The sequence below is a fragment of the Chinchilla lanigera genome, unplaced genomic scaffold, assembly GCF_000276665.1.
Source record: "Chinchilla lanigera isolate Chin_1 unplaced genomic scaffold, ChiLan1.0 scaffold00168, whole genome shotgun sequence".
Classification (NCBI taxonomy): Eukaryota; Metazoa; Chordata; class Mammalia; order Rodentia; family Chinchillidae; genus Chinchilla; species Chinchilla lanigera.
Window position 1 is genome coordinate 1,472,853 of NW_004955569.1, and position 16,616 is coordinate 1,489,468.

General features: G+C 36.7%; 1 protein-coding gene across 2 annotated transcripts in view; it reads left to right on the forward strand.

Annotated features, from left to right (window-relative positions):
- The window catches only part of LOC102007164 (zinc finger protein 709-like), a 35,279-nt gene extending 27,779 nt beyond the window's left edge, over positions 1 to 7,500 (forward strand). Inside the window, exons 2-4 of one of the 2 annotated variants that reach the window (XM_013509373.1) lie at positions 2,566 to 2,717; positions 2,917 to 2,977; positions 4,401 to 7,500. In XM_013509373.1, coding sequence (XP_013364827.1) covers positions 2,684 to 2,717; positions 2,917 to 2,977; positions 4,401 to 6,282 — 1,977 coding nt within the window. In that variant the 5' untranslated portion in view covers positions 2,566 to 2,683 and the 3' untranslated portion in view covers positions 6,283 to 7,500. The remainder of the gene's footprint in view (positions 1 to 2,565; positions 2,718 to 2,916; positions 2,978 to 4,400) is intronic. The other variant, XM_013509372.1, reaches the window with a different exon arrangement.
- Positions 7,501 to 16,616: the final 9,116 nt, after the last annotated feature.

The window sequence follows — 16,616 nt, forward strand, 5'->3', positions numbered from 1 at the left end:
AGTACATTCTCATCTATTCTATTGGTCATTAGTTTAAGATTTTTCAAGTTTACTTACCAATAGTCACACCAATCTACAAATAAAATAGGACAGTGTTTTCTCTGGACATTGGAATGAAGTCACTAATTTGTTATTTTGGCAAACTCAAAAAAATGGAGATGAGTGTAGAGTGTATTAGTTGTTTTTCCCTCCTTGCATAAGTCTTACTAGTTTTTCCATACCTATTTTCTTCACTTTGTCAAGATTTGATCTTTTTTAATATTCAGTGTTTCTTTGGAGTTAGGTGTAATTTATCTATTTTAGAGATTTGTGTTCATTGATATTTACTCTCTATACAAAATCTTTGTATTGTGTACACAGCAAATATTTTAGTCTTGTTTTATTTATTTCCCATTGTTTTTTTTGGGGGGGGGTTTCTTTTTCGGGTATGGGGAATCGAACTCATGACCTGTGCTTACTAGGCAGGCGCTGTGCTGCTGAGCTAAATCCCCAGCCCCTTTCCCATTGTTTTCATAGACTTCAATTTCTCCTAGTTCCAATGGCTATTTGTTTCCTCTGAGGAAACTTTTTTTGTTGTTTTAAAAGTTATTTTGCTATAAATTCTTAAGGCACTGAAGTTTATCATTCCCTTTTAAATATGTAATTTATGTAAATAAAATAAAAGAGTATACAGTCTAGATTTCTAGATACACAAATGTTTTTCCCTGAACATAAATAAAACACATTGTGGATAGCTTTCTGATATGTTTGTCACAAACTGCATCATGAATCACTATTCTGTTTACACGTGGAACTGTAGAAGGCTTCCTTTCTTTCCAAAGATCCGTTCATCATTCTCTACTAATCTCAGATTGTAATAAAAGGTGTAACATGAATGTATTTTATGTAAAGTATGCAAGCTGTCATCTTACTCATGAGGTGCTGAATGTTGCCAGTTTTCTTTTATACTGCATAGTTAGAATTTTTGGAACAGAGCAAAAGAGTGACTTGTCAGTGCCACGGTATTTTCTTTAAGTTCTCCTTTCATGAAGGTCACTGACATAATGTTTCAATTCAAAATCTTCATTGGCCTTGAAGTTACCTCATAGCTGGGGCTGGATTTAAACTCCTGCAATTATCAAACTCTTGGAAGTCCTGCTACATCAGCCTCCCAAGTGCTAGGATTAGAGGCAGGCAAAATGACACCTACCTGAAGTTTTCTTTTTGTAATTAATGCCTAGTGACTTTGTGATATCTTCATGTTTAATGTGCTTTATATATGTCCTTCCGCTCATTAATCTCACTTGGACAATTGTAGGAATTCTTAGATCTGAGTGCAAGATGGTCATTTGGTGTCACTGAGGTATAACATAATATGCCACCTGACCCCTGTTTTTATTGTCCATAGACTTACTCAAAGAATACTGTTTTCCCATTACTATTTGACACTTATAAAGCTTTTTTCTTTTTTTATTGGTTCATTTTAGGTATACATAGTAAGAATATTAATCTTGGAATTTGTACCTGTACATGGTATATCTTGCTGCTGCTGCTGCTTCTTCCATTCTCTTTCCCACCCTTTAGAACCTGTTAACTTCTTAATTTATGAAACTATTTCCTTTTTGTCCTTCTATTCTTCTTTTCTTGTCCCTTCTTTCCCCACCCCTGCCCCTCCATTGTTCCCCTACCCATTTAAATATTTTCTTCTCAGATGCCTCAAGAAACAGAAACTAGATCCATTTGACCCAGCTATTCCCTTTCTTAGTCTCTCCTCAAAAGAATTAAAAGCATCATACCACAGTGATATATATATATACACGTATATATATATATATATATATATACACACACACATATATATATATATACACACACACACACATGTTTATACTGGCATAGTTTGTAATAGATAAATGTTGAAAAGAGTCCAAATATCCATCAAATGATGAATGGATAAAGATGTGGGTTTCTTATACAATGGAGTACTACTCTACCATAAAGAAGGCTAAGCTTGTAACACATCTAGCTGAATGGGTGGACCTTGAATCACACTCTGAGGTGAAATAAATTGGACACACATTTGTAAATATCACATGGTTTCTCTAGTGTGAAAAACCAAAATATAAAGAACATATTCGTATACTTCATTTATTGTTCAATTAAGTCTTTTTTCTAAAAAATGAGATTCTGCTTTCAAAACACTGCCTATGTACAGTACAACAGTGAATGACTTAATTCTATGAATAATCACATTTATAATTATATTCCCTCAAAGGCATTCTCTCTTTTTTTTTCTCATTCCATTTTATGGGAATAGTGATTTGCTGGCTGCCTCTAGGACCTCTGATTTAGAAATAGTGCACAGTTACAATTTCTGTGAACCTACCAGGAAACCAATGATATTAATCTGCTGTTGTTCTAGCAGAGAAATACATTCTAGCATCAGAATTGCATGTAACACTGTACATAAACATGGATTTGGTAACAAAGACATGGAATTTCTATTTGAAGGAAAAAAACCTATTCAGTTCAACTTTTGCAAGAGGAAGTCAAGTTCTCAGGATATGAGTGTCAACCTTCTTTCAGGAAATATATGTATGTGATTATTTAGGAGGCAGTGACGCTGGAGGATGTAACTGTGAACTTCACCAAGGAGGAGTGGGCTCTGCTGAATCCATTTCAAAAGAAGCTCTACCGGGATGTGATGTGGGAAACATTTAGGAATATAAATGCTATAGGTAAGGATGACATCGTTTTCTCATATATACAATGAGAGAGCATTGGTTCTTGCTGATGGGTACAGTCTCATTAAATAGAAAGCACAAACATTTTGAACTATCTCTGTCCTGTTTACATTATACCATGAATATAACTGCCAACCACTAATTTTTATATAATGATATAGTGACTTTTTGTATTTTTGTGACTGTAATTCAGGAAGGACTTGGGACAACCAGCAAATTGAAGAAAAACACAAAAATTACTCAAGAAATCTAAGGTAATTTGTTTTCTAAAGGAAAAGCAGTACTTCTCAAGTGTTAGTGTGTGAACAGAAATATTACAGGGAAAGTTTACAAAGCAGGCCATGTTCATATTTATTTAATCTCAGAAAATTGTTGTCAGTGTGCATACAGGTTGGTTTTCTATAATCTGAAAATTGAATACAGAAATATTTCAATATAGGAAACTAAGTTAGTTTCATTATACAACAAGAGACACTATCTCCTACACTAGTATAAAAAAACATTCATGAGCAACATCATGAAAATATATGAAGTTGCATTTAGGTATTCTATATAGACATGTATAAAAGATAAAAATCTTGCACTTCAACAGGAACTCATCTTCAAGATACACATATACTCACACACACACATATATGAGATGAGATACACATTATCTAAAAAAATTGCCAACCTGGTAGCAACATTCAAAATGCAAATGAGTGCTAATATATTAATAGGTGTTTGAAAACATTCTCCAGACAGTTGTGTGCATTCATGTATAAAATTTCTTAGAATGCACCCTCATACGTTACTGGTAGGAATAAAAAACAGAACTGTTTATATATTCATTATATAGATGTCTCAAAAAATAAAAAAAAGGTTTGTGTTTGATCCATGCAAAACTTCATATGCATATACTGAAAGGATTTTAAAGTATCATACCTTAGTAATACCTATGTACTTATACCCAAAGCAAGTTATGCATGGTTTTCACCATAGCTAAGTTCTGGAAATAATTCATAATACCTAAACTCTCATAGTAGCCTATATGTCAAGCAATGTATGCATGGAAAAGGTAAATGTGGGATAGGCTCAGCATAGTGGTGGCTTCTTATATTCCCAGTACTCTGGTTGGCTGAGGCAGCAAGGTGACAACATGAAATTCACCCTGACCAAATGAATGATCACAGAGAATCTCTCTCAAAATAAAACTAGAGAATATGGTACGTGTATTCAGCAAAGCAAAAAGGTGTGTCTCATATCTTCTGACAAAAAGAGACGGGACTCCATCTCACAGTGGTAAATGCAGTAACTCAGACCACAAAGTGAATTATCAAGTGATTTTTTTTTTTTATTTCCGTATGAGGTACTAAATTATAAATTAGGGAACAAAATTAAGAAGTGATAGAAGGCAAGGGGGTTGGGGGAAAAGTGTCAAAAATGATCAGTATACTATACTCATATGAATTAAAGACTTCAACTTGATTTTACAAATTGCAAACATATTTCAATTTAAAATTCAGAAATAAATGCATTTATTTGGAAAAAAAAAAAAAAGGTCATTTTGGAGACATCTTCCAGGATTTTCAGCCTATTCATTGAAAATGTCTTAGGAGATACCAAGCCAGAAGTTGTCCTCATAAATTATTGATATGGTGGTCATTTTATTGTCATTGATACTTTCTCTCTTTACAGAAATGAAGAGGTAGCAAAATGCTATCAGTATAAATCTTGCAGTCAGCATGAAAGCAGATTCAATTTGACTTCAGATGGTAATGTGGACATGCGACAAGCTGCTTTAAAACCAGCCAGAAGTCTTGTTTATAGAGAGACCCTGATTGGGCATTCATCATTAAATGTGCCCATTTTACATCACATGGGAGAGAAGCCACATGAGTATATGGTATTTGATGACAAGCTGAGTAAATGTAATGAACATAGTAAAACCTGCAGTGATTTCCAGTCCTTTCAGAAGCATGCAAGGACAAAAAATGGAGAGAAAGCCCATCAATATGAGCAATGTGGGAAATCCTACTCTGAACTCAGTGAAGGAACTCACCCTGGAGAGAAGACCATTGTTGGTCAGAAAAATGTGAAAGACTCTAGCAACCCCAGTGGTATTCAAACCCATGACAGAATTCATATAGTGAAGAAACCATATTTAGGCAAGCAATATGGAAAATCCTTCAGTACTCAAACTTGTAAAACTCTGGAAAGGATTCACATGGAAAAGAAATCTTATGTGTGTAAGCAATGTGGAAAAGCATTCCATACACACACTGCCTACCAAAGACATGAAAGAATTCACACTGGGGTGAAACCCTATGTATGTAAGCAATGTGGGAAGTCATTCAGGAGAAACACTCAATGTCAAAGTCATGAAAGGACTCACAAAGGGAAGAAACCTTATGTATGTAAACTGTGTGGGAAAGCATTTACCAGACACAGTTATTGTCAAATACATGAAAGAAATCACACTCAGGAAAAACACTATGTGTGCAAGCACTGTGGCAAGTCATTCGCTATGGAAGAATCTTGTCAAATACATGAAAGAGCTCACAGTGGGGAGAAACCTTATGTGTGCAAGCAGTGTGGAAAAGCATTCACTACAAAGCATTATTATAAACTACATGAAAACTTTCACACAGGGGAGAAAACTTATGTGTGCAACTACTGTGGGAAGGCATTTACTACACACAAATCTTGTCAAATACATGAAAGAATTCACACTGGGGAGAAACCTTACGTGTGCAAGCAGTGTGGAAAAGCATTCACTATATGGGGTAATTATAAAAGACATGAAAGTACTCACAAAGGGGAGAAACCTTATGTATGTAAACAGTGTGGGAAAGCATTCACATTGAGGAGTAATTGTAAAAGACATGAAAGAACTCACAATGAGGAGAAACCTTATGTGTGTAAGCACTGTGGGAAGGCATTTACTAGACATGAATCTTGTCAAATCCATGAAAGAACTCACACTGGGGAGAAACCTTATGTGTGTAAGCAATGTGGGAAGGCATTCACTACACACCAATTTTGTCAAATCCATGAAAGAACTCACACTGGGGAGAAACCTTATGTGTGCAAGCAATGTGGAAAGGCATTCAGTATAAATACTAATTATAAAAGTCATGAAAGAACTCACACTGGGGAGAAACCCTATGTGTGCAACCACTGTGGGAAGGCATTCACTACACACCGGTCTTGTCAAGTACATGAAAGAACACACACTGGGGAGAAACCTTACGTGTGCAAGCACTGTGGGAAGGCATTTACTACACATCCATCTTGTCAAATACATGAAAGAAGTCACACTGGGGAGAAACCCTATGTGTGCAAGCACTGTGGGAAGGCGTTCACTGCAAAGAATTCTTATAACATACATGAAAGAACTCACACACGGGAAAAACTTTATATGTGCAAGCAATGTGGAAAGGCATTTACTACACACCAATCTTGTCAAATACACGAAAGAACTCACACTGGTGAAAAACCTTATGTGTGCAAGCACTGTAGGAAGGCATTCACTAGACTTCGATCTTGTCAAATACATGAAAAAATTCACACTGGGTAGAAAGCATATGTGTTGAAGCAATATGGAAATGCATTACTACACTGATACTACAAAAAAATGGAAGAGCTCATACTGGGGAGAAACCTTAAGTATGTAAGCAGTGTGGAAAGGCATTCACTGCACATCAATCTCATCAAATACATGAAAGTAAACTTAGACTAAAAAAATGTGGGCCATGTGGAAGAAATTTGCTAGTAAATCATTATTTATGTAGATCTCACGTTGGGGAGTAACCCTACGCATATAAACAATATGAGGGAAGTATTCAGTGAATACATTTTTTGTCAAGCACACAAAAGAAATCACACTGGAGAATGACCCTATATATGTAAGCCTATTTGGAAAAAACTTGTGAAAATTCCTCATCTAATGTATACCTGTACACACTATACATGAAAAATTTGATGTCAATATTTCTTCATGGGTTTTCAAGGCAATACACTTCCAGTTAGAGAACTTCTAAAATTTTCTTTCTGCTTTTCAGTAAAAAACTGTGTATATATAACGTTTGCTAGAAATAATATTGACATTTTTATGTAAGCCATTGCCTTTGAACCTAATATATAGTATTTCCTAATAAAACAAGGTGAACTGAAATGTATTTCTCATTTCAAACTAGGGTTATTGTTTAGTTTTTGGTTTTTTTACTTTTTACATTGGGTAGGTATAGACAACTAAACAATAATTTTTATTAGTTTTTGATTGGGATTTTCTAGTAATTCCAATTTTGTTGGTGTATACACCTCATATTCTCTATACAAATAATAACTTTGAATTTGATGTTAAATATATAAATGTAAGCATATTTAGAGCAGTGTGAACCAATATTTTTTAAAAGGTCATTTGGGGTTTTTTTGTTTTGTTTTTTGTTTTTTTTCCGGTACCAGGAATCAAACTCACAACCTCATGCTGGCACTGTGCCGCTGAGCTAAATCCCCAGCCCCTAAAAGGTCATTTGTTCGCACAAAACTTGTAGACTAGGAAATGTTTTATTTTTCATCCCCTAACCCTTTATATATCCCAACATAATTATATAAGGCACGTAATTTCTTCTATTTTGCTCTCATGTTGAAGTCAGTACTATGATTTACATAAAATTTTGTTTTATTCACATCAACATTTTACTTTTCATGCTTACATTGTTGTGACTTTCAATTTGATGGTAATTGTACCACAGTTTACATCAAAAATAAACCACACTGCTGTATCTGATTGAGACACATGAGATGGACCATATTTTGTCTAATAAAGGATATTATGAGTTGTAACATTATATCAGTCAGTGCGTAGTCCAGAATGTTATACAGTGAGATATACAAATATATAAGATTTTATATGATTGGCTTACAAAGGCTGCCCACACACTCAAATGGGAAAGAGTGCAAAATGTCTATGCACTGAATATCCAAAAAAATCCAGTCAAGGCCTGGAGCCCATTGTAGTATACTGTGCAAGTCCGTCAACAGACCACAGGGTCTGTACCAGAAGACTGCATGGTCTGAGCTAGAGGCTGAAGAGTCTATGGTGGAAGCCAGGTGATGGTTTCCAATGTGACAATGAATAGTGGAGCTCCTCCCCTGAAATATATGTAAGCCTTTTTTGTTTCTGGTAACAGTGTTTGCTAGGGTAGGTCTTCACATCCCTAATTTGCTGTGCAAATTTAGTTGGGCATGTAGTACTCAGCTTGACACAATCAATTAACTGTCAATATCCACCCCTGACAGCTTCACAATTACATAAATTTAAACAGTTGTCTCGAGATACAAAGATGAGTTCATGAGTATACCTAACATGTATAACTGTCCTGCATACAAATGGAAATATACTAACTCCCCAGCCCACAATTTTTGGGGGAGTGGGATGATGTTTATTCCTGACATTTTATAACTAGAATACTATAACAGTTTAATAAGACAACTAATAAAAGGTCCATCAGCATATTACACTGGAATAATACTAGGAAAGGTCTGTTACAGTCCTCATTTCTGTAGCTGATCATGGGGTTATAGCTTGTGTTTACAACTACTTGAAAGGGCTGGGGATTTAGCTCAGCAGCTCAGTGCCTGCCTGGCAAGCACGACTTGGGGAGTTTGATACCCTGTACTGGGGGGGTGGGTGAGGACCCAAACAAACTTTACAACTACTTGAGTGACACATCCTGTATTCCTTGGCTTTCAATAAGCACTTCAGTAGATCCTGGTTGTTTCCCTTTTGTGGAGATGCTTTATTCCTGAAATTTGTGGACCATTTGAAATTCTGCCTGGATTGTATTGTTATAGTTTCCCATTGACAGCATGGCAATACGAGGTGACACCCTAATGGATTTCCTGCACTGCAAGTATATTCTTTCCTCCATTGTGGAGTAGTAGTACAGTGTTTCCTAGGCCTTCTGGATCAGTAAGGTCTCTAAACACTGCAACTACATTTTTAATCTCCTTAAGGGTCATGAAACCAACATGACCAGGAGGAAATCTTTGCTTCCAGTTCACAGGTATCTGTTCTTCCTGGTGCAAACCTTTCTTGTTCTGGAACGAAGATTTCTTTCTAAGAAATATATAGTCATAAGAACAGTGTAAGTTTTTGTTAATAGATCAGTATAGGTATCACTAAGCGGTACCACTCTTACTTCCACCCCTTCGTTCCTAGACCCGTGAATATTGGCCATGGAAGACACTATCATATAGTGGATGTTGACTCAAAGCATATGCACAGGTGTTTGAAGATCCTAACCCCAGTAATGTAACCTATTTCTGCTTAACTGGTACTGCAAAGATGTCTTCAAAATATTTGAACTTTCTATCAGTGAAGCAGCTTCTAGATGGTGATGAACATTGTAAGACCACTGAGTTTCATAAGAATGGGACTATGACTTCATTTCTTTGGACATGAGGTGTATTCCTTGGAATCAGAGCCAGTGTGTAGAGTTTCATAATGGTGGATAAGACATCATTTGAATGCATGGAAGTTCTGTTGGAAGCATGACATGTAGGAAAGATAAATCTATGCCAGAAAAAACTTCAGTAAGGGCGGTGCACACCCCTTCTATGATTGAAACAGTGCAGTATAATCAAGTGCCACCAGATTGAAGGCTGATCTCCTCAGGGAATAGTGTCACCTTGGGGAAAGAGTGTTCACCTATGCTGTTGGCATATTCAGCCTACAACAGTGCCTGTAGCCAGAACAGCCTCAGTGAGTGGGAGTCTGAGTGTGACTGAGAATGCATTACCTCCATCCCTGCTAGTATACCCACTCTGTTCATGAGACCATTGGGCAATGAAAGGGGTGGCTGAAGAGAGACGTTGACTACTCTACAAAATGGATCACTTTATTGTTAAAATCCTCTTCTGCTATCACATTTTGTTGAGCATTTCTAATACAAATATATTTACATCCCTATAGATATAGACTTATTCACATTTTTCATCCCAAATATCTCTGTGGCCAATTTCCCACTTAGGTTTCTTCATGTTTCTGAACAGCCAGCTAGACCATTAACTGCTGCCCATGAATCAGTATACAATTACATATCTGGCCATTTTTCCTCCCAGGCAAAGCCAGATTCAAATTGAAGGACACTCTTAAGGGTGAGGTACATAGTATGACCTGTGAGGAGATGCACTATTCTTTGAGAGAACTTCTTGAGACTTTTCTGTTAATCAGATGATTGAGCAATATGAGAATGGATTTTATATGTGGGATAATGGTATAAAAATGATAAAGCTGGATCAGGCTGAATATGTTGATAAGGGCCTTTTAAGCAGTGATTTTGAATTAATGTTGCAGCCCATGGAGTAAAGAAAGTTTTTAAGTTTATTTCACTGGTTGGCAGAAGTATGGATCAAAATGTGACCAACAGTGAATGAGTTAGAGGTGGCTTACATTTCATTGTTTACTGTTGAGGGGATTCAGAGTCTTAGGGAAATGGTAATGCTAACATGAATTTGCCATGTCAATCCTAATGGTCACATGGAACTTTCCAGAAAATGTGCCCTTCAGTAAAACCTTGAGAAATGGATTCATGAGAATAACACAGTATCCTTAAAGAGCCCTGTCATTGCTCTTCTTTGTATGGCAGATGTTAGAGTGGGGACTAGAGATGCTCCATGGAAAAATTAAGGAAAGTGGATTTGATTGGATCCCAAAGTAGCCCAAATCAGGTGGCAACACATAATTGCTAAAAGTAAAGTCCAGGCACTTATGAAAATGTACTGCAGAAAAAGAATAATGCTCAAAATAATCTACAAAAGTTTTACTAGATACATAATATTTTAAAAAGTAAGGGCAAATGAACAGAGACTTACTTCAAATCAAAGTAAGTGGGAATCACAACCCCTAAAACAGTTCCTCAATATGAGGCAATTTACAATCCCATTACCCCTTAAATGAAGGGGAGACAAGGTCCCCTTGAGAAAGGACCCCAGTGCACCACCAAATATTTATATGCCCATTCTTTCTCTCATCATTCCCCCCAAGAAGTCCTAAGCACTTTTACCAAAATAACTGTAAGTTGAGGAATGCGGAAACTTGGGGACTAGGGACACGTACTGACAACCTTTGATTTATCATTGTGGCCTTCCAATAAAAGTAGGGGCCTATGGAGTTCCTGTAATCAATGCACTTCTAGCAAAGATCCAACTCGCTGTTGATCCTACTTGTCCTCAAATTCATCCAGTACTTATTTCTCCTTTTCAGAATGTGCACGTGGGGTAGATATACTTACTACTTGGCAGAATCCTCACACTGCCTCCTCACACTATAGTGTGAGGGCTAGCATACTTGGAAATGCCAAACAGAAGCCATTACAATTGCCTGTCCTGGGGAAAATTGTAAAATAAAGAACAACAGTGCTTTCCTGGAGGGATTGCACAGATTATTGCTACTCTTAAGGCCTTGAAGAATACAGCAGTACTCATTCCCATTATATCTCCATTTAACTCTTCAATTTGCCCTATGCAGAAGATCTATGTATCCTGAGAATGAGGGTACATTACCATAGACTGGGTCAAGTGTTGATTCCAATTGCACTGCCTTACTGGTGTGGTGACTTTTATTGAGAAGGTTAGCCCATCACTTGGTCTTAGTATGCAGCTATTGATTGGGCAAATGCCATTCTTCTCCTTTCCTATCCATTTAGCTCATATGAAATAATTTGCTTTCAGAGGGGAAGGCCAGCATACACCTTTACTGTCCTACTTCAGTGTAATATTAACTTTCCAGTCCTAAATTGAAACTGTATACATGTGATCAAGACAGCAGGTCAAGAGGGAACAAGTACATTACATGAAGAATTTCCTCAGATGCCCATGGCTCCTACAATTTCTTGATCACTTTCTTTTCCCAACAAGTATGACCTCATAGACCTCATAGATTGTACCACAAATTCAGCTGTTAGGGGAAAAAAGGATAGCCACTGTTTGTGGGTGGTTCTTCATGTTATGCAAGCATCACCTGTAAGTGGATAGCTACAGCATTACAACCACTTTTCAGGACATCTTGTTTTGATACTGGTGAAGGAAAGTCTTCACAATGTTTCAACACTGGAGGTAGAAAAATCTCTTCCTTTGGGAAAATAATCTCATGAGAGCTGACATGCTAAACACGCTCAGCCTCATCACAGTCCTCCCAAACATTTCCATCCTAGGGTATGGGATTGTATTCTGTTCTTTTTTTTTTTTTTTCTATTTTTTCTGGTACCAGGAATCGAACTCATGACCTTGCGCTTGCCAGGCAGGCGCTTTTGCCGCTGAGCTAGATCCCCAGCCCCCTGTATTCTGTTCTGATCAGAAGAGCCCTCACCTTTACTTCAGATACCCTTCGAGGCTGAGCATTAAACTTACAGTTTTTCAGCTAGTCAAATTATGAGAGGCCTGTGGATGGGTGTTTGCAATTTTAGTCAAGTTGATAAAAGAGAGCAAAACTTAGAAACTTTTAAGTTTTTGGTGTTTGAAGCTAGGAGTATAAATCTTAGAACTCCTTGTTTTCATTTATTTAGTTATTCTTACAGTTAGAATTTAATTACTCAATTGGTTGAGCTAATTGTTCTCCTTCATTAGTTTGTTCAAAGGTGCTACAAGAAACTAGCAATCATATTTTCCGCTCTGCCACAAATACACAAAAATTTCATATATAGAGTCACTATATTCTTCCTATTTCAAAAGTGATTTAGCACAATCAAATGAACCTACATTGTGTATGATTTTCAACAGTTCACAGCAAGGGCTGTTATTCCCCACAGTACTAGAAAGACCAACGATTCTGTCTTTAGATCTCAACAAATTAGAGAGCCCACTCCAGGAATCCCTAATGCCATTAAATAATTTCATTTTTGCAATTGTCCTTCTCTAGAGTCACTCCCAGTACTAAAATCTGTATCAGTCAGTATTACAAGAGAAAATTTTAATAGAAGACATACAGATACACTTAAAAGATTGCCATTCAGTGGTCTTTCTCACAGTCAGATGTGGAAGCATGCAAAAGGTCTGCCCAAGAGCTGGAGATCTGAATCTTCCAGTTTAATGCCTGGAGCCCACTATAATGTTCCATTCAAGTTCATATCAGGAAGGCAAATGTTGTATGCCCAAGGCTCAATGGTCTGTGCTAGAGGATGAAGAGCCTGCTCTGGATGTGAGGAAACAACGTCCAAATTGAAAGTGAGAATGAATTCCTCTGAAAACCAAGAAGAAATTTCTCTTTTTGTTTCTCTTTTATCCCTTTCTGGTAACAGTCCTCTTTTATTATGGGTCTTCACATACGATTTAAGTATTACAAACTGTGCTACTATACACATGGGTACACATATATTGCTGCGATGTAATACTTTCAATACTTTCAGAAAGATACCAAGAGAGGAATAGGTGGGTCAAATGGAAAACCTAGTCTTAGTTGTTTGAAGAATCTCCATACAAATTTAACTGTGGCTGCACAAGTGTACACTCACCAATAGTAAAAAAAAAAGTGTTCCTTTTCTCCATACCCCTGCTAGCATTTGATTTCTTCATAATAGCAAAAGTTTCTGGAGTGAGATGGAACAAAGGCCAAGGTTTTCTGGGATTATCCACCACCACGATAGTGCTGCTCCCTTACTGGGATCAATCAACACACATCTGGGCTCTGTCCATCCTCTGTCTACCAGTGACAGCAGTGATACTGTCCTTGAAGAGGACGTTTGTTTCTCTGAATTTCTTCCTTTCTTTGCTTTTTTATTTTATATCATTTTTAATTATTTTCTTGTTTGGTTATTTGTTCTTGTTTTAATATCAATGAGAACATTGTTTCTACTGTTTTGTTGCTGGTTTGTTCTATTCTTGTTTCTGTTTCTTTCTTGCTTCTTTCCCTCTTGTCTTCTTCACTAGTTTCCAAAATTTGTGTAATTTTCCTTTCTCCTCCAGCCTTGCTTCTAATCACTTTCTCTTCATCTTCTTCTCTCTTTCACCCTTAAACCTTTCTAATTTTTCCCCTGCAGGTAATGTGGCCATGTTGACGGGATACTTGCTGAATGTAATTTTCTGGTTTCTTTTACATTTTTATATAAGTATAAATCTTGTTCATATGGTTAAAGGTGACAGTATTGTCATTTTCTAGGATGTGTTTGACACTTTTCTTATTACTGATTGTAATGCTTTAATTGGTCTAATCAGCTGTATTTATACCCTATAAATGAGTTTGCCTGAGGGTCACAAACAATAATACAGGAGAGAGCCAGAGAAGCAGGGGCTAGGCCAAATAGCAGCGGTTTCTCTTCCCCTATATGTTTGAGAGGTAGAACCTTACAACATCCTCAGAACCCAAGGACCAGCTACAAATGGAAGATATTTCTGAGAAGTAGTCATTACCTAAGGGTTCTTGATACCACCTGTAATGATAACAAACAATTTTCAATCATCAATCTAGGAATTAAAATTTAAAAATATACAATGAGAAGGCCTGAATGAAACATGCAACCTCATACTTGCACCTCACCAAAGGAGAACCCATGGGGAAATGAGATGAAACAATTCAAAAGCCACCCACCTGGACTCTGAAGTAACAGCAAAAATAACAGAGCAAATGTGTTAGGTTCAAGAAAATAATCAAATCAACAATAGTTTGATAACTTTAGAGATGATGACAATAATAAAGGGCATGATTTGTGAGTCTAGATAAGATACAGATTAAAACAAAACAGAACCTTAGTAAAATGATGGAAACCATGAATGTCCAACATAGGAAGGAATGGAATCAATGAAGCAGATTCAAATAGATATCCAGGAGATTTAAAATTCTATTGAATATGTATACAACAGAATGAACCAACATGCAGACAGAATATCAGATCAGAAAGACATAATTGAGGTTAGTTATCATGAAAAGAAAGGTTTCTTAAATATATCGAGGGACCACAAAAAAAAAAAAAATCAATCTAACAGCTGCAAGATATTGCAAAGAAGAACAACATAAGATGGATCAGCGTCAATGAAAAAGCAGGAGACAGTGCAAATGACATAAAAACCTGTTCCTGGAAGTGATCAGGCAGAAAACTTGGCAAGCATGGAAAAAATAATTTGACATACAGTTAAGTGAGAGATATAGAACTACAATTAACCATGATGATAATAAATCTGCATCAACATATATATTAGCCAAAATTCCAGAGTCAGGCGTGGTGGTACATGCCTGTAATCCCAGCAATTGGCAGGCTGAGGCAGAGGGATCACTGTGAGTTTGAAGCGTGTGTGTTCTACAAAGTGTATTTAAGGCCTACATGATCTGCTTAGTGAAACCCTTTCTCAAAAAGACCAAAAAATTCTACAAGTTCAGCACAAGAACAGAATATTAAAAGCCCTTAGAGAAAACAAAATCTACTATAAAGAAAACCCATCAGAATTATAGCAAATATTTCAACTCAAAATACTTAGTCAAGGGAGCTTGCCGTGAAGAATTTCAAGTCTGAAAAGAAAACAACCCCCAACATAGATTGATGCACCCAATAAAATTGACTTTCAAATCAATGGAGAAATAATACTTCCATGAAAAAGAACAACTGAAGAAACTTGAAAATAAAACCAACAATCCAAAATATCTGAAGGTTATTTGACAGATAATGAAGCCTACACTTCAATGAACACCAGTACAAACAATTCACCAGTTAAGGAAAGCAGTTAAACAGATGTGAAAGACAGGGAGTTGACAACAGGAAAATAATATGAAAAGTGTAATTCAAAACATATCAGTTATATTCATCAATGTAAATGCTGTCCATTACCAATCAAAAGAAAGATACTAACAGAATGGATCAAGAAAAACGATCCAGGAATATGCTGCATAAAAAATCATATTTAACTAAAAAAGAAATTCATAGACTGAAAGTTAAAGGATGGAAAAGATAACTTTACATGATGGGAACTCAGAAAATGCAGGGTTCCTATTCCATTGTACACAGTGTGAACTTGAATCACAGTCTTATCGAGGTAGACAAAGATGATCATTACATACTTGTTGAGGAAAATCTCAAAAAGAAAGATATGACAATCATACATATATATGTACTAAATACTACTGCACCTGACAATATGAAACAAATGTGTCCAGACATGAAAAATAAAATAGGAAGCAAAACAATTGTAATGGGGGACCTTAACTTCCTCTTCCCAATTTGTATACCAATACAGTATACCAAATTTATGTGATGGTATGAAAGCCATCCTATGAGGGAAAATTGTATCCATACATTTCCACATAAGGAAAACTGTGGGAGCCCAAATAAATAGCTTAATTTTGAAATTCAAACTTCAAGAAAAAGAAGAATAAGTCAAACCAAAATATTGTATGGAAGAAATTATAAACACAGAAGAAACTAACTGGGACTAAGAAATCATAACAAAGAATCAAATTAAAGAGATGATTGTTTGAAAGATTAAATAAAATTGACAAACACTTGGCAACCTTATCAAATAAAGGGAAGAAAATTCTCATATCTGTGCAATTGGGAATGAATTGGTGAAATCACAACAGATTCTACTGAAGTGCAAAAGGTCATCAAAACCAATTTTGAGAACAAGTATTTAACTAAGATGGAAAACACAGAAGAAATAGATTCTTGGATACATTTGAATTAGTAAAGGTGAATCAAGAACATATAAAAATTCAAAGTACCCCAGCGCACGGGGAGCCTCGGGCGGGGAGCGCCGATCTTTGGACCGGCGACTCACTCCCGGCCTCGTCGTTCCCCAGAAGGAGGGCTTCCAGCACACAGGGAGCCTCGGGTGGGGAGCGCCGGTCTTCCGGCTGGCTAGCTTCCTGCCTGGTGGCTCCCGGAGGGTGGGCCCCCAGCGCACGGGGAGCCTCAGGCGGGGAGC